The sequence below is a fragment of the Cylas formicarius genome, unplaced genomic scaffold (genome assembly GCF_029955315.1).
Source record: "Cylas formicarius isolate icCylForm1 unplaced genomic scaffold, icCylForm1.1 PGA_scaffold_4__25_contigs__length_36172078, whole genome shotgun sequence".
Classification (NCBI taxonomy): domain Eukaryota; kingdom Metazoa; phylum Arthropoda; class Insecta; order Coleoptera; family Brentidae; genus Cylas; species Cylas formicarius.
This window is the reverse complement of record NW_026844334.1, coordinates 27628770-27651599: the sequence shown is the minus strand read 5'-3', so window position 1 is coordinate 27651599 and position 22830 is coordinate 27628770. Positions and strand designations below refer to the sequence as shown.

Below are 22830 nucleotides of genomic sequence, written 5' to 3'. Positions count from 1 at the left end.
TAATTTAATAAAGATAGTATAGCACAAGTTTTTTATGTATACTGATTTCTTGTCTACTTTCTTTGTATCTTATGTGTAATTCCATAAAAGTTGATGTTAATAAAGCAATTTCCGCTAATAGATATCAATGAAACAACACGAAAATTCACCTAAAAATGTAGTTCAGGGCCATATTATGGTTTAATAAATATAAAATTTTCTGGTGATGAAATTTTCTGTACGAACCGTAGGCAAATATCAAAGTGACGATATATAGTGTTTTAAGAGTGATGAAAGAACTAAATTAAATTGAAAACAAAATCAGGTCCGCATTTCAAAAAATTTATATTTTATGATGGTTGCCAGAAGCCGAAACGTCAGATTCAATATTTAATCATACCGAGTTATAGATCAGAAAAAGTGGCCATGAAAATGTGTTTGTCATTTGAAATTATGTTAACAAACAGAACCAGTAGACAATAGAAACCAAAATTCAAAATTCCGGTTTTTTTCCAATATTTCTAATTTTTTTTAAATGCAAAACGGCATTTTATCGAGCAACAAATTGCGCAACTTTGCCTCCATTTAACCGATTCTGTATCTCTTCGAATTTCCGAAATCCCAATGATGAGCGTCGAATTTGAGCCATCCTGTACATCTAAAAACAGCGCAAATCTTTTGTATAGCCACCTCTAGCGTCCACCATTATGCAGTCTTCGTGGTAACTAAAGCTTTATTCGTTCGTGAAGAAAATGGTTTCACGCTCGTGCAACATTTACGTTGCAACCTATTTGATGATATAGTGATCCTACAGGCGACTTTGATATTTTCGTAGAGGAGGAACTGATTTTCGGCACATCATTAACCTGAACTTTGTGCCATTCTCTTTTTAAACAGCAATTTTCCCGATTTTAATGAGATCTAGGCATATTTTAAGAAAATACAGCCTCAAGGAAGCCGCATTCAAACTTGCCGCAAGGTCAATGGCTATAAATCAGATTTTAAATGGACCTTCTCAAAATTTCTATAGTACCTATATGACAAAAACATAAATAAAATATAATCTCTCGTCACATAATGTTCTTGATAGATAAACGCCGTGAGTTTTCTTTCTTTTTGGCAACCCAAACTTTATTTGCTTTGTGAAGCAAATGTTTTTAAAAGCGGCTTCCCGCCCGTAAAATATTTAAGTTGCATAAAAATATAAATAAAATATAATACCTCGTATCCACTTTGAATCGGCAAATTAATAACATAATAATATAAAATATCGTCACAAATTTTTTTTGCTGGATAAACACAACGGTTTTCCTCTCGTTTGGACTAAAATGTTACACCGCCTAATAAGCGATGAGCTGTCACAGACCTCTTCGATTCGATCACCTGTCAATTGTGAACGTTTCGTGACAACCACGTTTCTATAAACAAAAAAAGTAGACGCCAATTTCCAGTTGATTAATATTCCTGCGGCAACGCTTCCGATATCAGTTTCTCGATGGACTTGCAAGACAAGCACAAAAAAACCGCCAAAAGGCAATTCGAGGTGTATTTAGAATTCGCCAGGAGGCACAACATACTCAGAATGAACTGGGTTTATCAGCGAAGTCACTTGAATGAATTGAATGAAGTTTGGGCCAGGATGTGCACGGAGCTAAATAAGTCCAATGGACCTGTCAGGGACGTATCTCATTGGAAAAAGGTAAATCGGATTTAAATAGTTGACAGTTAGAGAGAGTAGATAAAATTCGTACCCAAATTAATATTGGATAGGTATTAAATGCATTTGACAGTATGATGATGAGAATTTCAAAATAATTTGAAGCAGCTGCTTTAGATAGTTCACATATTTTTTACCGTACATATTATGGCTGTAACGGTAAAATAATTTATGTACTAAAATTCAGATTTTACAGGAAATCAAAAAACTGTTTCTTAGGAAACGCTTATTTAAGTTAAGTTACTGTGAACAAATTATAGCGGTTTTTAAACAGTTGATTTAAGCCAATCTTACCAATTTTTTTTATTTTATCTTTCGACTATTATCCTGAAAGTTGTGGTGAAGTTCTTTACATCTTGCAAGCTTTACAATTTGATCTACTTTTTTTTATATATCTTTCATCGTTATAGCTAAGCTGGTTTTGGGTTTGAATTTAGTTTTTGTTGTCCTTTGTGGTAACATAGAATAGGCACAAGCAGAGCATAGGTCCAATAGTCATGTAGATTGGAACCCAAATTCTTCCAATTCAGGTCAGTATTAGTCTGGACATAATATCTGCCTAAAAAATTTATATTTTATTGGCTGCTATATGGATAGTTATAGAAACAAAGTTATAATTTATGCTTTATTTTTTAACTGCTACGGCGCCGAATTTTAAGGGTTAGAATATCAAATATAGGATGATCGATTAGAATATAGAATTTCTTGTATTTTTTTGCTACTTTGGTATTATTACAGTAGCCAAAAACATGGTTTTCTTAAAAATGCACACATAGAAGGGTTTTGCCAGATAACTTTATAGATTTTGATCTCTTCTTTCCCCCAGCGCTGAATCCATCTAATTAGCAAAGGGTTAATGGCAAGTGAGTTTGCTGCATATATATGTTAATATCATTAATAATAATAAATAATCTATTTTACCTTTTTCTTGTTGCGCGCAATTTCTAGAATAATAACTAAACCTCAACATTTTAACTAAAAGGTTGCATTGCATATTTCGCTAGCATAATATTGGTGATGTTTGTAGGTGTTTACAGAATGGAAATCCCATACCCGAAGAAAGGTGAAGACGAACAAGTGTCTAAGCGACATCGAAAAGCAATTATTAGAGGTGATGAAGCTCTCCATTTTCGATAATCCGAAGAGCCCAACAGGAAATGGATTGACTCGTTTTGTGAGCGTTTTTATTACGAAATGTACGTTTGAACAATTTTACAATGATTTATTTTGCAGCATTTCATGGAGAAAGAGGAGTCCAAACCAGTGGTGAACCACAATCTGCGTCCCTCGATCAGAGGCAAGCCATCGATTGTCATTGTGCGTTCCAAGCTATAGCTAATTTTGAAGTTAATATTGATATGGTCGTAATGTTTAGTTACAGGATCTGAGTCGATCAAAGAAGGCGAAATCGACCGACGTGAATTTTTTAAGTAACGAGATAATGATAAAACACGAAAACGTCGATGAGGCAGAGGACAATGATATTACGGAAGAAGAAAATTCCACATCAAGCGAAGAAACGCCAAACTGCGAGGAACAACGGCTTTCAACACAAAACGTTATTCCCGGAAAAAATATAAATGAACAGCAAAACAGTTTAAGCTTCAAGGAGAAAGATAAATTTTTCGAAAAAGGTATCATATACAGGTCGCCCTAGTAAGGGCAACGAGGTACGATATTATGGACACTCGAGGTTCTCAAATGGTCACCAGGGGGAGTAATTGTTATCTTAAATTGAACTGACGTGGCTCTTACTTGATGAAAATCCATTTATCAAAATAAATAAGAACTAGAAGTTCAGATTTTCATGAAATTATATATTTTTACATGACAATCGTGTCTTTATCAAATGTTAGCAAACTTGGATCCCCAGAGTAACGATTGAGCAGGTGAAAAGGAAAGCAGTGTTAGATTTTTCAAAAATAAATGAAAGCTACTTCGCATCCTTATAATTCTAAAACGGCATCGATTGTAAATTTAATGTATCATGCACATTTTGTATTTTGTAAATAGTTTAGTAGTTTTTTTTTTAATTTGCCAAATTTTCAAGATTTCCTGACGTAGAGAAATTTTATTTTTGCCGGTTCAGCTATACGTTCACTAGTTTTGAAATAACCGTTGTGTGGCCGTTTAATTTTTCTCTTTTCCATTGCTTTTAGATGGTGACAGATATTTTAAAAATCGCGATGCCTCAGTCCAAACGTGCCGCCAAAATTCCAATGAGCACGTTCCAGAGGGGCTAATCCAGATCAGCTCATCATTAATGACAGTTTCTAGGGCAATAAATAGATACTGCGACCTGTTGCAGAAGAGATTTTTATAAACTTTTTGTTTATGAAGTGTTTATTTAACTTTGGTATTTTATGCTTGATTATTATTCTTAGTTGTTCCAAAATACTTTCCCGCATTCAATAAAACTTAGTTGATATATTCTCTTTCAAAACTTACACTAAACATATTATTTTAGTTTAGTTTAACTCAATTTTTTCAAAGTCGAGATAAATGTCGTCTCTAGCAGTAGTAAGGAAAACAGGTTTGATCGCAAGAGGGGTCGCCGTTTGTGCATTTAAAGTGACCTTGAAGTTTCTCAATATGGAAGCAAGTCCAATCTTACTTTGCAGCATGCCAAACCTCAATCCTAAGAAAACAGACAACGTATTATTAAATATCTAATTAAAAATGTAACAACATACCAATACATTGTCTAGGACCTTCTCCGAACGGCAGATACACGGGGTTGGATTTGAGGGCCTGGTTTTGTTCGCTGAATCGGTCTGGATCATATCGTTCTGGATCCGGATAAATGTTCGGATCCCAATGTAAACCAGCAACTGGTATCCAAACCCTGGTACCTGCCTCAAGCACCAAGTCGCTATCTGGAATCTTGTAACGTTTGGTCGATATTCTGGGCAGTATCGGCAATACTGGGTATTTTCTCATAGCCTCTGTCCAGAAACAAAATGATCATCTAACTACGTAACATTCGATGGAACGGATTGCCAACATTATACATAAAGGAGACCGGACGTTTCATTGATAAAATGAGAACAATTTACAAAATCTCAACTTTTATAGTCTGAACCAACCATTAATAGTGACCAACGGTGCTTATTCCGTGATTTTCTTTTTACAGAGGATGAATTTCTCATTAAGCAGATTCAGGCGTTCTCAAAAGGTCAGTTGCTAAATTCGTTTTGATACACAAACTCGAATTGAAATAATTAAGAAAAATAATAAATATATCTCATACACGTTGTTATTAATTATAATGGGAGGTAACAGTAATAAGCAGATTGTTTGTATTGTTTTTCATTTTTTTAATTGTTTTTCAGGAGTAAATAATTTGTTACAGGGTTGGGAAATAATTTTAATCCTTTAACCTTATTTGAACAAAGTAGTTGTGGAATTTTTGATATTTCCGGGGTGACAACCTTGTATGTAATCTATTCATAATTTCACACGGTTACAGTCATTTATAACCAGTTTCAGAATAAGGGCCGTACGATACGATACGTTTGATATTAAGGACTTACAAATTTGGGAAAAAAATAGGCCAAGAGAAAATAATGGAAATTATTTTGAACTATCTAAAATGGTTTCCATAAGGCTTAGTTGTTATATTGAATTTTGCAACTTCAACTTCTATATCATTAGATAGTAAAATAAAGACCACCTTGAGAAAACAGCATTTTATTACTTAAATAAATCAATTATTAATAAAATGTGCCACAACCGAGTTAGCGGTTAATAATAAATATTTAAGAAGCTAAGCATGTCAATATCTGTCATGTACCGGTGTAATTAGTGCCCTATGAACATATTAAAGAAGATAATAAAGAGAAATAATAACAGGTTTTTTTTGGTAGTCACCTGTTCATTTAGTTTCTTTTTCTTTTTCAAATCTAAATTAATGAGAATTTAAGCCTTTTTTAAACTTCACTAGAATACTAAATATTCTGCTAAGTTCTAACCATTAATTGCTGTTAAAAAGTTAAATATTTTGAAAGCTCTTTAACTAATTAATTTAATAAAATAAAATCAAATATTAAAAAATAATTAAATAATAATTTATTCAAATATTTAAAGAACATTCTATTTTGATCACCAAATGATAAAGTTTAAATCATTTCATTTATATAAGTAAGGAAGAGAAAGATTAAATACTAATTAGTTAACTACTTTTTTCGGCTGCTAAATTTATCTAATTTTTCTGGTAAATACAAACGTTTCTGGTTGGTACGTTTCATTTCGCATATGGGCTGCAATATGTTATTAAATTTTAAAGAAACGTCAATGCATTAAAAGTTTAGATGGTCCCGCATATTAATCAAAAATTTCTATTACAGCATGTCAGTTCTCCTTTTAATACGGGGAAGTGAAAATTACCATTGATTGCGTTTTCCAAATATGTCATCTCTTGAATAGATTCATATGTAATTTCACCGTTGTGGCCGTCCAATACTTTGTTGACAGTCTCTCTTACTTTGCTCTGTATTTCTTGATTGAGAGCTAATTCATACAAAGTGAAAGCCATAACGTTAGACGACGTCTCAAATCCTCCGGCGAAAAAGACGAAGCATTGAGCCGCTACCTCGTTCATACTCAAAAAGGATTCGCCAGACTTATTAGGTGAAGTAATCGTCTCGTCGTCAGTGACTTTTCCTAGATTCTTCAACTGTAGCATTAGCTGGAAAAAGTCTTTCCGAAATATTTGATTTTTCTCCCTGTACTCGGCGTTATTTATAACCATGTCAAGGAAGAATTTTTCGACATTGTGGTCCATGATTCGTATACCCAAAGAGGTGGCCACGCTTTGGGGAAATGCTTGCACCAAAGACGCTTTAATGGAATGAAACAGACTTCTCTCAAATATCTTTTTCCCAAACATCCTGAATTCGGAGTTGGGATCTTTCATACTGTTGCATTCGATACCGAATGCGCAGTTGCCTATTATATCCGTCGTGAACCTCGCGAGCACATCTTTGATCTCTATTGGTTCTCGGGATACCGCATGTTCTTCAATAATGTTCTTCAGTCCGGCCGCACAAGACATAACTGTTGGGAACATCATCTTCATTTTTCCTTAAACATTTACAATCAATTCGCTTTAATTTATAATAGGTCAGTTTAGTGCTTTTCCTAAATTTTCGAAAAAAAGTTTTATTATGAACACTTTCTTTAATATTCTTGTTTAATTTTGTTTCCCATCGGAAAATTCGTTAATTTATCATGGAAAAGATATTAAACAGCGAAAATTTCAAAATTTTGTGTGGGACAAAAATATTTTTGAGATGTCAATATACCGGGAGTCACTTTTTTTAACTCCTCATATATTATTTATTATCCTTGAAGAAGTCTTATTTTATATACAGAGTGAATCATAAGGAATGCTACATTTTGGGATGGAAGGAATGGAGATGGAAGCCGTTCAAATTTAAATTTTATTCTGACTTACTTGAGAAACTGTATGTAATGTATGGTTTCTGATATGACATTACCATTTTGAAACGAATCATATTTTATATCTGTCGAGATATTGTTGAGAATCTGAAAGAATATTCAATTTTTCAGGTCTAACTCTGTCGGGTTTTGAGTTATTTTTATTTAAAAAGTTGATAGTACTTTTTGTGTTTTTTTTTTTATAAATACTTAAAATGTAAAAGCAATAATAATTTTGGCAATAGTAATAGTAATTCAAATGTTAGAATTGAGCACTATTATTTCATTTAGGGCGAAATGACTCAATTTCACCTAAATGGTTGTAAGAATTTCTAGAAAGTTGAAGATAGGTTGCCTTCGATTTGGGCATAGTTGTGTTTGGGATGTCACAGGTCCAAAATTTGCTTGAGCAAAAGCATAAATAATATCAAGCTTCTGATATGAAAAAAAATATCATGTCGCAGCAGTTTGTAATTTTCTTGAATATTTTCGAAATTTTGATTACTTTTGGTTATTTTTTCTTCCATATTTTCTATCGAAAGTCGAACTTCGAAGTTTTTTTCAGTTAGTTGGAAATCGAATATAATCCGCCATATTTGACGTTTTTTTCTTTAAAATAATTGTAAATATGTCGAGAGTCGCCAAAAAGCATGTGCGTAGAACTGAGTTGTTGTACGTTGTGTCCTCTCCTCGTCCATTTTACAAAAAATTTTGTGTCACATTGGATTTATTTACCATATATCAAAAAACTTTTACTTTCTTTGACAAACAATTAGAATGAATTGCGGTAACTGGTTCTATAGTGAGTAAATGTAATCATGTAAAATTAGCGTTTTTTTTGCACAAATTATAAAAATAATAAAATAAAAAAAAAAATAAATAAAATAAAAATAATAAATTAAATTATAACAAAAAATCGGGATACCATTATTGCGGCATCTAGCAATTTATCAATTAGGGCTATTAAGCTTGTCACCCATTTTTGTAACAAAAATTAAAATTCTCCGTTTGTTATGTGTCGTTTAATTAGTAGTTGTCAATAGTAAAAACGAATTAATCGAAAATGAGTGAAAGAAACTGTGAAATTCCAAAACCACTGCGAAATATTGTTTTGGACCGATGGACACAACTGCTATAACTTACCGTAAAACATGTCTACCAATTCACTACATCGAAAAGCAATTTAACATCACATTCGTAAAAAATAAAGGCCTGTCGGTGCCACGAAGGGATAATTTCTTAAAGGTGGTCAAACCGTGAGAAGAAGTTTAAACAAAGCTGGGCGCAATAGTCAAAAAAACATTTGATTTTTAAACAAGAATTGGATTTTGCGAAAAAGTATGGCCCCACGATAGGACATGATGAATCCAGCGTCTTAATTTCGGATGCATGTCAGCATCTTCTATGCGAATCTCACTTTTATAGATGGCATCAGGGATCACCTTGTTGGTAATGATCCAAAACATACGGATGCACTGACAAAGGAATAATTAACACCAACACTTAATCTTATTTTTTTAGGAGGACAAAAAAACTTAATAAAACTTAAATTACATCGCGCTAATTAGTTTTTTCTTTCTGAGATTTTTTCTTTAGATTTTGAAAAATTAGTTTTGTATTACTGAGTGATTTCGATTTTTCTTGAGTACCTACTAAAGCCTTGTTTTAGTATGTTTAGTTTGCAAGTTCTGTTTCAGCGATGCCGCGACCTGAGTTGTGAACCATAAAGCTGAATACAGAGGAACAGGGTAAAGCCACACCACTTGAAATTAGGCAGGGTTGTAATCTCTGGTCTCTTTCCGCTGATGTAGAATAGCAAGGCAAGACAATTTTTTATCAAAATGTCAAAACATTTTAAAAGTCGCAATTTAAACCTTAATAATCATTAGACGTTACTTTCTTTTGACGCTCTTCTACTCAATAGAGTCATGGACGTTGACGAACAGTGTGTCTGAGAAATCAGTATTGGAAAGAATGAACAAAGGAAGGAAAGTGATAAATACTATAAATAGAAGAAAACTTGAATATCTGACGCGTAGGATATCATGAAAGAAGTTGCAGCCGGAAACAAGATCACTTTAACAAGAATAATCGCCAATATTTGAAATGAATAGGCACTTGAAAAAGACGGAAAAGAAGACGAGTTCATCATTATCCTCAAACATGTAAAAAAGTTATAAGGAAGCTTGACAAATATTTTGTCAATTTGGCATTTCAACTTCGCCTAACCCAATAATCCACAGTCATCGAATTCTCACTCTTTTTTTAAAGTGTATACTTTATGTGTAGTTACTACTTTTGAATTTGAACTACCCCTATCATATGCCGATATCTAAAGTTAGGCAACAACTGCGTATCCCTCCTCAGTCATATTCAAATGGATAAGATAATATTCCAATATTGTTCACTACAAAACTGATTCATATTATGTCGAACGGGCTCAGAACTAATGGAGGGCAAGGGCAACCTAATATTTAAAAGACGTTTTACAAACACAAATATTCTATGCATTTCATCCACTTCATAAATTACTAAATGAGTGTCATCATGTAATTATTAAAATTAACCTGACGTAAATGTCGGAGTAAGTTTTTGCCTCATCGCTTTCCATCGGGCTCCTTCCAGGTTAAACAAGTTGGCAGATAGTGGCTCTAGCTGCTCGTTGTGCTGCAATCCGTGATCCATAAAATAATCGAAGTCTTTGACCAGTACGTGTTTCACTAATTCAGGATCAACAGTGAAAAATATTTTCCTGGAAATCGAATACAGTCCACCATATCTGACGTTTTTTTCTTTAAAATAATTGTAAATATGTCGAGAATAATCGAATAACGGCTGCGTTTGGAATATGATGGGTTTGAAGTCGCCAAAAAGTATGTGCGTAGAACTGAGTTGTTGTACGTTGTGTCTTCTCCAATAATTCCTCGTCCATTTTACGTAAATCACGACGAGAATAACCAATATGATGGCTAAGATTACGAACATTGTCGTAAATGATCTGAAACAGACATCACAGTTTTTTTACAGTACTCTCATAAGGATTAAAGGATTGGGATGGTCCCCGACCCTTATCCTTGATCTCGATAGAATGAAAGTCAATCAATATTGTTAACGCCTTATTTTTCATTTATATGGTGTTAAGCCTACAACAATACATACTAAATATATTGAAAACGTGCGTTTTGGGCCCAGTGTTCGAAGTGTTTTCGGAGCGCGAGCATTGAAGATGCAAAGTGAGATTTTGGCGAAACGTCTCCAGGATTCCAGTCGGATGCAGGATTCCAGTCGGAGTTCAACAAGCGAACGGATGATATCCCGGAATATAGTTTAGTATAGTATATATATACATATATATATATATACATATATATATATATATATATATATATATATATATATATATATATATATATATATATATATATATATATATATATATATATATGTATATATCTGATTTTATCCATTAGGAACTGCGGTGCATCGATTATTTTCAAAACCAAAAAATTCAAAGGGGTCCTAACTTTACTGATGAACCCATTCAAAATATAAAAAACATGCCAAAAGAGATAATAAACTTCACATTCTTTAGATCGACATCTGAAATATTGGTCAACTTTACCCAAATGATTGTCAAGAACATTTCTCTTCGTAAATTGATTAAATCAAACATAACTAACTCATTTTAGTGAGAACGCAATGGGAAGACCTTTTTCGTTTTTCCGTCATCGAAAAAAGTTAAAAGTTCAAGACTATTACAACATAAGTAATCAGTAATCACCGATTGGCTAGGAATATTTGACGCCAGTGCTGTGCGTTCTCCGCTTTTTATCCCGTTCCCTTTTGTTAAAAATGCGCTTCAGTTTTATTCCCTGAAAGTTCTCTTAAGTTGTTTTGAAACAAGATACCGGTTAAATGTCATTTTCTCCTGGCAGTTTCTTGCAATTTAAATTTAAACTTTGGGATCGATAATTATATTATTAGTTTGGAAGAATATTTTGCAATTAACGTCAACAGAAATGCTCTTGTCCGAAGTCAGCTCTTATTATTGTCAAAACAAAGATTTCTATGGTTTTTTCGTTTGACCAAACTAGTTTTCGGGCAGCTTCTCAATTTTAGACCTAAAAGTTGGCAAAAGCTTTTTTTTATCTAGACTGAGACATTTATTAAATTTTGATAAATTAACGTTGATTTTTTTATAATTAAACAATTGCATTTAAGCACACTGTCCGCGTATTGACATTAAAATTGAAATCTCTCTCTAAATAATTATCATTTTCAAACATCGAATGGCTTAACGTCAAGGTCAAGACACGCAGTTCAAAAATTTAGAAAATTTTGAATTTTGAGGGAACTGATTGGCCGTAATGGATTCAGTTGAACAGGATGCGCAGTTAGATATATCACTGAATTACAAAAATACGAAATCGCGTAACGCTAAGCTAAAGGAAATCATATATGTATATATGATTAAATTAAAAAAAGATTTTGCTGGACCTCGAAGGGCTTCGAAATTGTTATGTCTTGTGATCTAATGTACTTCCCAACGACAGTTAGAAGAATTTTCATCTCGCCACCCTTTAGATAAAATTTTATTTTTTTAGAGAACGCCGTGATTATTAATATGGTGAACTTGGTGAACGTTGGTGAACCAGGAAAATTGACTAAAAGAAATTAATTTTAAAAGTAATTGATAACTTTTTAAAAATAAAAAAAGTTCGAGGCTGCAAAAAAAAATGGTGTTGGAGTTTTCTGAAGCGTCTTTGCAGACAAAACGCAGACGCCTGCAACAAGACTTGTTAAAAAAAAACAGAAGACAAAGTTTGTTCAGTGGCTGACATGAAGTTACGGGAAAATAAAGATCGCCAATCTGCAAATATACTGAAAAAAATAAGATGTTTACCGAATAGCGCAACTCGCCTTAAGCAGATAGAGTACAAGTAGGAAAAGCATTAGCTAGTGGTATTTTCGCCAGAAAGGGCATTAGCTTTATTTGTAAGTTTTAAATTTACTCGCCACCAATATCTAGGTATTAAGGGATTTAGTTGTTAATAAAGGATTAATATGTTTGTTTCCTACATATATCAAAAGTATGGAAATGCTAAAGTTAAAGTACCATTACAAAACTTATTAGATCAGCATCAATTCTGTTGGAAGTAGAAGGCAAAGCAAATATGCGCCGGAGATAATTCAAATATACTAGCCACATTTGTGCTTCCTTTACAGTTACTTTAGTTAATTTACTCACAAACCACAAGTCTCAATGAAAATTTAATTTATTCATTTAGCGCCATATTAAGACACATTTTCTCATATATAGGTATTTAAAAAACTGTTTTTAAAAAAAGAGCAGATTTTAACCGTTTTTAGCTTTTTTATTTAGGTTTCTGCCTGTTTTTAAGCGTTATTTTGCACACACATTAACGCTCTATATAGCAGGATATTATTTTATGGCATAATTATTACGGTATAGTTGTATTCACTAATTTTGTTATAAAAAGTGTCTATTACTATCAGAAATTCGAAATGATTGCATCATATTACAAAATTATTTGTAAATAGCTAATTTAATGTCAGCAGTTGGCATTTATAAAAATAGATTAATGAAAGGTGCTTTTTTTTACAACCATGGAGAGATAGGGTTCACAACCTCCCATTTAAGACTAACCTTAGCAACGAACTCATTTTATTTGGTACCAACAAGACAGCGAATGTTAGCAAATATCTCCAACACATGTTCCGTGAAAATGCTATCAACATATATTCTTATCTTTTGTGACCTGCTAAATCCCCTGACCTTATCCTTTTTGATTACTTTCTGTGGGGCTACTTGAAACAAAAACTTTACCACAAAGAGCCGTTTAATTTCAGAAAGAAGCCAGTAAATTTCACCAGAAGTGATAGGGAATATAATATGTCAATTGGCCAATGTAACCAATACATGCATTGAACAAGATGGTGAACATTTATTTTTCTTATTTATTTATTTATTTGCAATACTAACGTATAACAAAAATCCATAACAAGTATCCGCTATTAGCTTCAATATGCTTAAATTAAACTTAACCAAAATAGGAAGAAAATAATGTGGAAGTACAGCTATCAATACGAAAGAAAAACTTAACAATTTAGACTTAAGTTAAATATATCTATATTGTTGCATGCTCGTTATAAAGTCTTGCCATTTTCACTAAAACAGAATTTAGTCCTGAGTTTGTTGATCTGTAATGAAAAAGGTTTGCTGATGGCGCTGTCGTTGAAGAAACCAAAAACTTCCGCTTGATAAAAGCTATGAACTGTTTATCAAACCGTAAAGTAACTGCAAGAAAAGAAGAGTCATAATCACCATTTGTGTTTTTTGTGAGAGATATGTTAAATAATTACTTTGTACGTTTTCTAAATATTCAATATATGTTTGATAACGCGAGTTCCGGAGAGAAGAGTGAGAGCTGAGTTTGCTTAGAATGAATGAGATATGGAGCGTTGACAGAGCCCTATCAGGCGCAAAAACTTTTGATTGCCTGATATTGAGTTTGTTACAATATTATTAATATTGTCGTCATAAATCATTTTTGAGTCCATCTATTATTTTGTTATTACTAAAAGAGTGAGTTATCATTTACCTATTCGTACTTGACTTATTAGTACCTAGTCTCAAAATATAGTTGCTAATTATAATCTAGCGAATAAGGGATTTGTCAACCAATTACTTATATACCTGAATTTGTTTTATTTTTATAAATATAAATAAAAAATTATATCCATTTTAGTATGTCCATTCTTTAAAACATATAAAAATAATTATCCATTGTGTACTCCAGTGATCCATTGTTTACTTAGGGGTGAGCCATTGTACACTAACCTTAGTACACAATGGATCATTTGCAAACTTAAAAAAAAATGGTCGTCATGATGCAACCAACCTATTATGTCAAAAAGTAATTGTGGGTAATTAAAGTAGTGGAGCGATAGTTTGTTGAAAATAAAATGAAAAGTTATAACTTTCATAACTTTTGTGCTACAGCGTGTCAAACAAAAGTTGATCCATTGTTGCCACCTTGACCCTATATATATATATATATATATATATATATATATATATATATATATATATATATATATATATATATATATATATATATATATATATATATATATATATATATATATATATATATATATATATATATATATATATATATATATATATATATATATATATATATATATATATATATATATATATATATATATATATATATATATATATATATATATATATATATATATATATATATATATATATATATATATATATATTACACGACCATCGTTTCCGGACCAGATACATGCCACAGGCAAACTCAGACCACCTAGTAATATAGTAATAAATAAGGAAATGGAGTATATAAGATGAAAAAATACTCTAAATGACTATAACTTCTTAAGCGGAAAATAAAACCAAACAAAGTTGAACTCCTTTTTCAGACCGTTCTTTACACAAATTCACATATTGCACCGACGTTACCGAACCACGCGCAGTTGCCACATAGTTTTGTTCAAGTGTGGCGCGATAAAAGTGTAGTGAAGTACACTTCTCTTCAAATTGTAGAAGAGAATAGATTCTAAATGACATATTAAAAATATATATTTATTGTGTCATGGCGTATTTTTTTCTTTATATTTAGTTATAAAGACTGATAGGGGTACTGTAATTCAATCTCTCTCAAAATGTGCCACTTTATAATGGTTATGCATTCATAATATTTTATTGTTCTATCTATTTCTTTTCCGTCATATTTGTAGCGGGATAAACCTTAATAGTTATTTTTTGCCCTAACGTTTATATAGCATAGTACTTTTGTTCAGCAAGGAATCACCCCCGAGTTTTTCGCATTGATTATTTAAACACCCTCTGTTGCATTATGTCAACAGTTTTTAGAGTTTATATTTAAAACAAATGGTATTAGACATATCAATGGCATCTTAATAAAACTGATTTTCTTCAGCTATTATTTAAGAGATACATCGCGTTCTGACAGACGTTAAATTATTAAATACAACGAAAATTTCCATGGTAATTACTATTTCTTTACTTCCTTATGTAAAATAGCTAATTATACGGCGATCTTGCTTGTGGAAAGTGTCATCTTACAGAGTCAGTTTCGTGTCCCACTGATTCGAACCCCCTCGTATATTTCCGGGATATTGCCGCACGGGTTTGGGTTTGGGAGCAATCGGATGTTTTAGGAGATCTTACTTACTGACAAAAATAAAAATTTAGACCACGTGTTTGTAACTTTCTGATTGTAATTTTTCATCTCAGAAATACCTGTAAAAAATGACACTGTGAAATATCAAGTACTTATTAAATCACCGCTATACTAATATTTGTTTCTATAGTCACAATATAATTGAATGGCGATGCGCTCAGAGACAAGTTCCAAACCTCGCAGTAAATAGTAAATTCTTTTTTTTTTCATATTTGTCAATACAACAAATGACATTTACATTTGGAGTAACAAAAAAATCATGTTTCAAGAATATATCTGTCAAATTATAATAATACAATGTGTTAATGAATTTACTAGCCAGTATGTAAGTATATGTAAAAAAATGAATAAATTTGACATTTAGGGATGTTCTATATAACGCTTGGCTAAATTTCGACATATAAAACAATTGAATAGCATTCCTGGTTTTTATTGGAATTATTCTGTAATTTTTATTCTATGGATATAAATGTTGGAAATGTTTTTTTAATTTTTGAAAATGTTCAATTCTATTTTTCGGATGAATGTGGCTTTACGAAGTTCAGCGTGTACTTCTGGTAAAAGCGGAGGTTTTTCTTACATTTATGACATGGTTTTGTATAAAAAGTAGTCTATCTGTCGATTTTTTGGTTAGAATATATGTCTTTTTATGTAGATTGACTGGAAAAAATTACATATTATAATTTTTGATAAACATTTTCTCGTAAATTACTAGAGCTATCGAAAAAAGATAAACATGTGCTAATTATTTTTTTCCGTAGAGTACAAAAAGAAAGTTGATGGCATTTCCGGTTTTGTCGAAGAACATTTTCGGCTTGAATTTGCCCGCAGAATATAAAAATAGAAAAACATAGAGTAATTCCAGGAAAACCGGAGATGTTATTCAATTGTTTTACCTGCCAAAATGTAACCATCCTTTAAGTATACTTTGTTCTATTGAAAAATATGAAAAAAAAAAAAAGAATTTGCTAATATTTAAAATTTTCTTAGCTTCTTTGTTTTGTTGAAAAGTTACAAACAAAAAGATGCAGAAGCTTGGCCTAAATTGCTAAATACAGGGAGTCACAATTTCATTTGTAGATATTTTTCTTTCTTCTGCATAAATTGCTGATACTTGGTGCTTGCAGTTTTATTAAAAGTTGCTTTAATTTAGCTATTACTTACTAGCTACAAATATTAATGACCTGAAAAAAAAACTGTATCTCGAAAACGAAGCATTTTTGACCTCGCGTTTACCATAACTTCAATTTCCCAAATTAAAAAACGCGCCAAAAATCAACTGCTTAGCAAAAATAACAAAAGATGTTAAATTATTAAATTCCGTCGACATTCTAAAAATAGAATCCACAGTTGCCAAATCTCCGGTTACACAACGTCGGACTCATTTATCTGTACTTATACACAGATTTCGGCTGCCTCGAGCGCCGTCCAGACTGTATAAAACGCGCGATTTTACCGATTTTTCAGAGCATTTTAACATACCTCGAAATTTGACACGGTGTATTACACAAGGCTTGTGAAAACCATTAAAAACGTTACTGGTAACGTCGACTTTGGTCTGTTTACTGAGTATAGCGAAGTTGGACTGTATAAACGGTATGTATATATATATATATATATATATATATATATATATATATATATATATATATATATATATATATATATATATATATATATATATATATATATATATATATATATATATATATATATATATATATATATATATATGTGCCTTCATTATTTAATAATTTTTCTTTTTCGACTTTAATTACAGTCTTCTCAGTTCCACAGCTAAATTGATTTTTAACTTCATTGAATATTGCTTGTCTGTTGTCGGCACAGAACATAGACATTTTTGGGATGTTCATGTTTCTGGGTTGGTAGCATTTTTTGCCTTGGCTATCTATGGTTTTATCATCAAAATGGGCGATTTTTAGGAAAGAATATTTTTTTACCATTAATGATTTGAAACTGGCTTGCATCCTTCCCTGTGCCTGCTTATATATTGTTTGAGGGAGGGCGAAGCTAAAGGAGAGGCATGAATATTGTCTCGGAGTCGCGGTGAAGTTTATTTGGTTGCTTACAGATTTCTATAAATTCTCGGATTTTTCGTTGAAAGAAGAATTGATTGCATGCAAGAATTTTAGTTTTATGGAATAGAATTTGATGTCCCGTTTTGTTATTGTATTCGGCAACTGCTAATGAGTTTATTTATGGTTGCCTTAAGGCTCGTTCATGTTCTCTAAGCCTAGTTTATATTTTTCGTCCGGTCTCTCCAATGTATTCTTTGCAGCATATGCATGGAAATCTGTAAACTGCTGGTATCTCAAACGGAATTTTTGTCTTGCAGGGATCGAAGACGTTGAGAGATTTTTGGACAAGTGGTAAATCTGGTTTTGGTTAGTTTTGTTTAGTTTTATTTCTAAGGAACTTTTGACATGTGTTAGGTGATGTTTTCAATGTACAGAAGGACAACAGTGACCAGTGTGGGGTGACTTTCGGACTTATTGCCTTTGGTTGTTGTGAAGTGTATTTTGCGATGGAACACTTAAAATCTCTAACGTGGAAATTATTAGAGAGAAGAGCTCTTCGAATCAGCCATCTGAGACAGACATCTTTTAGCTTCGTCTCCCTCTAACAATATATTAGGTGGTACAGGCTAGAATACGAGCCAGTTTCAGTTGAGCAATGAAGAAGCCAAGAAGATTATTGGCGAAACGTCAGCAAGTCCGATTCATCAACTAACCGACCCAGGCGGAATCCAGTAGGTAGCCACCGTAACTCTATACACCATTACGTTTTACGATTGAAATGGAATTGAATGGAAAAATTGGAGATTAATAATCTCCAATTTTTAGATGTTAATTATCAATAGAAAAACAGACCTAACATTGGGTCATTCTTAATGCATTGTCACATCACCATTCGGCTCCTAAATAATCTGTTATCAACTCTTTTGTTTACAAAGCCACAACACTATCCCAACCCGGTCACTAGACCCAGAATTAAAACACCTTACGTCTGCTTTTCTCTCTAATAATTTAAACATTCGATATATTAAGCGTTCCATTACAAAATACACTTTACACCTTCTAAATACAATGAGTCCGAAAGGAACCCCCACACTTGCGATGGTTGTCCTTCCTTAGGTCAAAACCAGATTAACCACTTGTCCAAAAATCTTTTAACATCTTCGATCTCTCAAAGACAAAATTTTATTCAGCGAAATTAAAATTCTTGCATGTCATTAATTATTCTACCAACGAAAAATACGAGAATCTATGGAAATCTATAAACAACCAAACAATCCTAATAGCGACTAAGGTCTTTACCCTTCACCGATAAGGAAATCAGTCATCTCAGACAATGTTCAAGCCCCTCCTTTAGTTCGGGCTCCTCCTTAAAGAATATGTAAGTAGGTACAGAGTAGAATGCAGTTTAACTCAGAACAACAACCGACGCAGAAGGAATCCAGAAGTTTTGTAAATAGTATTACAGTAGCCTATGATGTTTGCAAAAAATAGCAATTTTACTCAAGCTTCATCAGGGCCCTATATAATACGGAGAAAAACATTTCATCAGAGTTCAACAATGAAAATATGTATGAAAAACTTAAACAACGTGCCTCTTTCAACCTCTACACCAGAGAGATGACAAGAAATTTGAAATTAAATTATAAATGTACATGCTGTCGGCACATAACCTCCAACAAATAATCCAGGCATATATATATATATATATATATATATATATATATATATATATATATATATATATATATATATATATATATATATATATATATATATATATATATATATATATATATATATATATATATATATATATATATATATATATATATATATATATATATATATATATTGTGCCTTCATTATTTAATAATTTTTCTTTTTCGACTTTAATTACAGTCTTCTCAGTTCCACAGCTAAATTGATTTTTAACTTCATTGAATATTGCTTGTCTGTTGTCGGCACAGAACATAGACATTTTTGGGATGTTCATGTTTCTGGGTTGGTAGCATTTTTTGCCTTGGCTATCTATGGTTTTATCATCAAAATGGGCGATTTTTAGGAAAGAATATTTTTTTACCATTAATGATTTTTTAATAATTTTTACGTCTTGTGTTTGACTTGGTCCGTGTTAATGTTATATCGGTGTAATTATTTTCGTATAATAACATGAGTAGACTGTTTTGCCTGGATTATTTGTTGGAGGTTATGTGCCGACAGCATGTACATTTATAATTTAATTTCAAATTTCTTGTCATCTCTCTGGTGTAGAGGTTGAAAGAGGCACGTTGTTTAAGTTTTTCATACATATTTTCATTGTTGAACTCTGATGAAATGTTTTTCTCCGTATTATATAGGGCCCTGATGAAGCTTGAGTAAAATTGCTATTTTTTGCAAACATCATAGGCTACTGTAATACTATTTACAAAACTTCTGGATTCCTTCTGCGTCGGTTGTTGTTCTGAGTTAAACTGCATTCTACTCTGTACCTACTTACATATTCTTTAAGGAGGAGCCCGAACTAAAGGAGGGGCTTGAACATTGTCTGAGATGACTGATTTCCTTATCGGTGAAGGGTAAAGACCTTAGTCGCTATTAGGATTGTTTGGTTGTTTATAGATTTCCATAGATTCTCGTATTTTTCGTTGGTAGAATAATTAATGACATGCAAGAATTTTAATTTCGCTGAATAAAATTTTGTCTTTGAGAGATCGAAGATGTTAAAAGATTTTTGGACAAGTGGTTAATCTGGTTTTGACCTAAGGAAGGACAACCATCGCAAGTGTGGGGGTTCCTTTCGGACTCATTGTATTTAGAAGGTGTAAAGTGTATTTTGTAATGGAACGCTTAATATATCGAATGTTTAAATTATTAGAGAGAAAAGCAGACGTAAGGTGTTTTAATTCTGGGTCTAGTGACCGGGTTGGGATAGTGTTGTGGCTTTGTAAACAAAAGAGTTGATAACAGATTATTTAGGAGCCGAATGGTGATGTGACAATGCATTAAGAATGACCCAATGTTAGGTCTGTTTTTCTATTGATAATTAACATCTAAAAATTGGAGATTATTAATCTCCAATTTTTCCATTCAATTCCATTTCAATCGTAAAACGTAATGGTGTATAGAGTTACGGTGGCTACCTACTGGATTCCGCCTGGGTCGGTTAGTTGATGAATCGGACTTGCTGACGTTTCGCCAATAATCTTCTTGGCTTCTTCATTGCTCAACTGAAACTGGCTCGTATTCTAGCCTGTACCACCTAATATATTGTTAGAGGGAGACGAAGCTAAAAGATGTCTGTCTCAGATGGCTGATTCGAAGAGCTCTTCTCTCTAATAATTTCCACGTTAGAGATTTTAAGTGTTCCATCGCAAAATACACTTCACAACAACCAAAGGCAATAAGTCCGAAAGCCACCCCACACTGGTCACTGTTGTCCTTCTGTACATTGAAAACATCACCTAACACATGTCAAAAGTTCCTTAGAAATAAAACTAAACAAAACTAACCAAAACCAGATTTACCACTTGTCCAAAAATCTCTCAACGTCTTCGATCCCTGCAAGACAAAAATTCCGTTTGAGATACCAGCAGTTTACAGATTTCCATGCATATGCTGCAAAGAATACATTGGAGAGACCGGACGAAAAATATAAACTAGGCTTAGAGAACATGAACGAGCCTTAAGGCAACCATAAATAAACTCATTAGCAGTTGCCGAATACAATAACAAAACGGGACATCAAATTCTATTCCATAAAACTAAAATTCTTGCATGCAATCAATTCTTCTTTCAACGAAAAATCCGAGAATTTATAGAAATCTGTAAGCAACCAAATAAACTTCACCGCGACTCCGAGACAATATTCATGCCTCTCCTTTAGCTTCGCCCTCCCTCAAACAATATATAAGCAGGCACAGGGAAGGATGCAAGCCAGTTTCAGTTTAGCTCTGAGAAGCCAACAGGACGATTGGCGAAACGTCAGCAAGTTCGATTCAACAACAACGAACGCAGGAAGAATCGAGAAGTTTCGTATCTGATGACTGTATTTTAAACTTTAGAACACACTTTCTTTTCCCACGGCTCCGAGCCATTTCGGACATTTCAGCAACGGATGCTTTCGGAGATTTTACCACACGGTTTGAATTTTGACGTTTGTCAATTCTGACGATCATATCAGTGAATGAATTCGTTTATAGTATGCAACATGTTCGGTAAACTTTTTAACTCACTCGTTTATTAAACACTCTCTCCGCTGCGCTCAGCTCGTGTCAAATAAACTCGTGAGCCAAATGCCGTTTATCGCACTTGTTGCATAATATACCATTTTTATTTCCTCGATAAGTCTAGATGTATTTCATATAAGAAGAGTTGTTCAATGAATATAGTGCCATATATATGTCATACTAGAGAGCTAAAAGTAATATCAAAATTTAGTGTGATAAGTAATATTTTTTAGGCTGAGAATCTCAAACACGGTAATGGTATAATAAGTGTTAAATTAACCTAGTGCGTCTTTTCATACTTAATGATGAACTCTAATTAATTTTTATAATTTTTTGTTCATAAAGTTTGACGTTATTTGACTTCATACTGGAACAGAGCAAATATGTCTACGTGCAAAACGTGCTTTGCAAATATCTCAAGTTGTTTGCCAGATCCTTACTTTGAATACTCCGTGGTATATATTGGCAATGTACAGCAATTCTCCTCGAGAACTTAAATATCTCTCTATGTCTAAAATTTCTCTACGCTATTTGGCAGTTCGACATAAAGCACAGCACTAACATTCAAACCAAAGTTTAAGTCGATATAAGCAAATGCAACCTTTATGGTAAATAATTGCATGAAATTATTTTTTTTACTCACATTCTACCTTGCAGCATTCAAAGAAGGAAGACCATATCGTTGAAAAACCGTATTCACACACAAGTCATATCAAACCGGTGATAATTTGAAATTTAGTAATGCGTTTTTGTATGTTTATGATTTAACAAAATAAATATAGGAATGATTATTATAAATTGCGACCAGGATTTGAAGTCGGTTGCCTAGATAAATGATTTCAATGCACTTGGAATTTGTGTGCGTCAACAAATTTATCTGTAGGAGTAATAAATGACGCCGACATTTTTTGTGCGTCCATAAAGCTAGTACACAATAATAATAATTTTATTATAGTGAATTGGAAAACAAGATTATCTTAGTGACAATACCTTTTCTTCAATGGGGTGTGGAATGAAGCCCAAACTACTCCACGCGGTTTTCTATATTCCAAATTGGTGCAACGTGGATACGAGCGGAATAAACACACTTTGGAATGAACAGTGACCGTGAATTTATCGAGTCATTTCACCGGCGTAGCCACTTCTGCGCTGCAATA

General features: G+C 32.7%; 2 protein-coding genes across 4 annotated transcripts; one reads left to right on the top strand and one right to left on the bottom strand.

Annotated features, from left to right (window-relative positions):
- Positions 1 to 134: 134 nt before the first annotated feature.
- LOC132701076 (uncharacterized) lies at positions 135 to 4068 on the top strand. Its single transcript, XM_060668740.1, has 5 exons — positions 135 to 1678; positions 2724 to 2870; positions 2930 to 3013; positions 3072 to 3330; positions 3856 to 4068. Exons 1-5 carry the CDS (start codon positions 1475 to 1477, stop codon positions 4017 to 4019), a joined length of 858 nt encoding a protein of 285 aa, XP_060524723.1. The 5' UTR covers positions 135 to 1474; the 3' UTR covers positions 4020 to 4068.
- LOC132701075 (cytochrome P450 6a2-like) lies at positions 1608 to 22830 on the bottom strand. Of its 3 annotated transcripts, XM_060668738.1 has the most exons (6): positions 22317 to 22431; positions 9703 to 10133; positions 6083 to 6778; positions 4390 to 4641; positions 4145 to 4334; positions 1608 to 2255 (listed from the first exon to the last, which is right to left on the bottom strand). In XM_060668738.1, exons 1-5 carry the CDS (start codon positions 22331 to 22333, stop codon positions 4165 to 4167), a joined length of 1566 nt encoding a protein of 521 aa, XP_060524721.1. In that variant the 5' UTR covers positions 22334 to 22431; the 3' UTR covers positions 1608 to 2255; positions 4145 to 4164. The 3 variants fall into 3 exon arrangements, with proteins under 3 accessions (XP_060524721.1, XP_060524722.1, XP_060524720.1); XM_060668739.1 differs by lacking the exons at positions 1608 to 2255; positions 22317 to 22431 and adding an exon at positions 22664 to 22830 and having other exon boundaries at positions 4033 to 4334; XM_060668737.1 differs by lacking the exon at positions 1608 to 2255 and having other exon boundaries at positions 4033 to 4334.

What these genes read in the sequence shown, in the direction of transcription:
- LOC132701075 (XM_060668738.1), bottom strand. An exon ending in TACTCCGACATTTACGTCAG is followed by an intron (nt 6,779 to 9,702) that starts GTTAATTTTAAT and finishes TAAATGTTTAAG; the next exon opens with GAAAAATGAAGATGATGTTC. An exon ending in AGGTCCTAGACAATGTATTG is followed by an intron (nt 4,335 to 4,389) that starts GTATGTTGTTAC and finishes CTGTTTTCTTAG; the next exon opens with GATTGAGGTTTGGCATGCTG.
- LOC132701076 (XM_060668740.1), top strand. Translation starts at nt 1,475, where the DNA reads ATGGACTTGCAAGACAAGCACAAAAAAACCGCCAAAAGGCAATTCGAG. An exon ending in ACGTATCTCATTGGAAAAAG is followed by an intron (nt 1,679 to 2,723) that starts GTAAATCGGATT and finishes TGATGTTTGTAG; the next exon opens with GTGTTTACAGAATGGAAATC. An exon ending in GCAAGCCATCGATTGTCATT is followed by an intron (nt 3,014 to 3,071) that starts GTGCGTTCCAAG and finishes CGTAATGTTTAG; the next exon opens with TTACAGGATCTGAGTCGATC.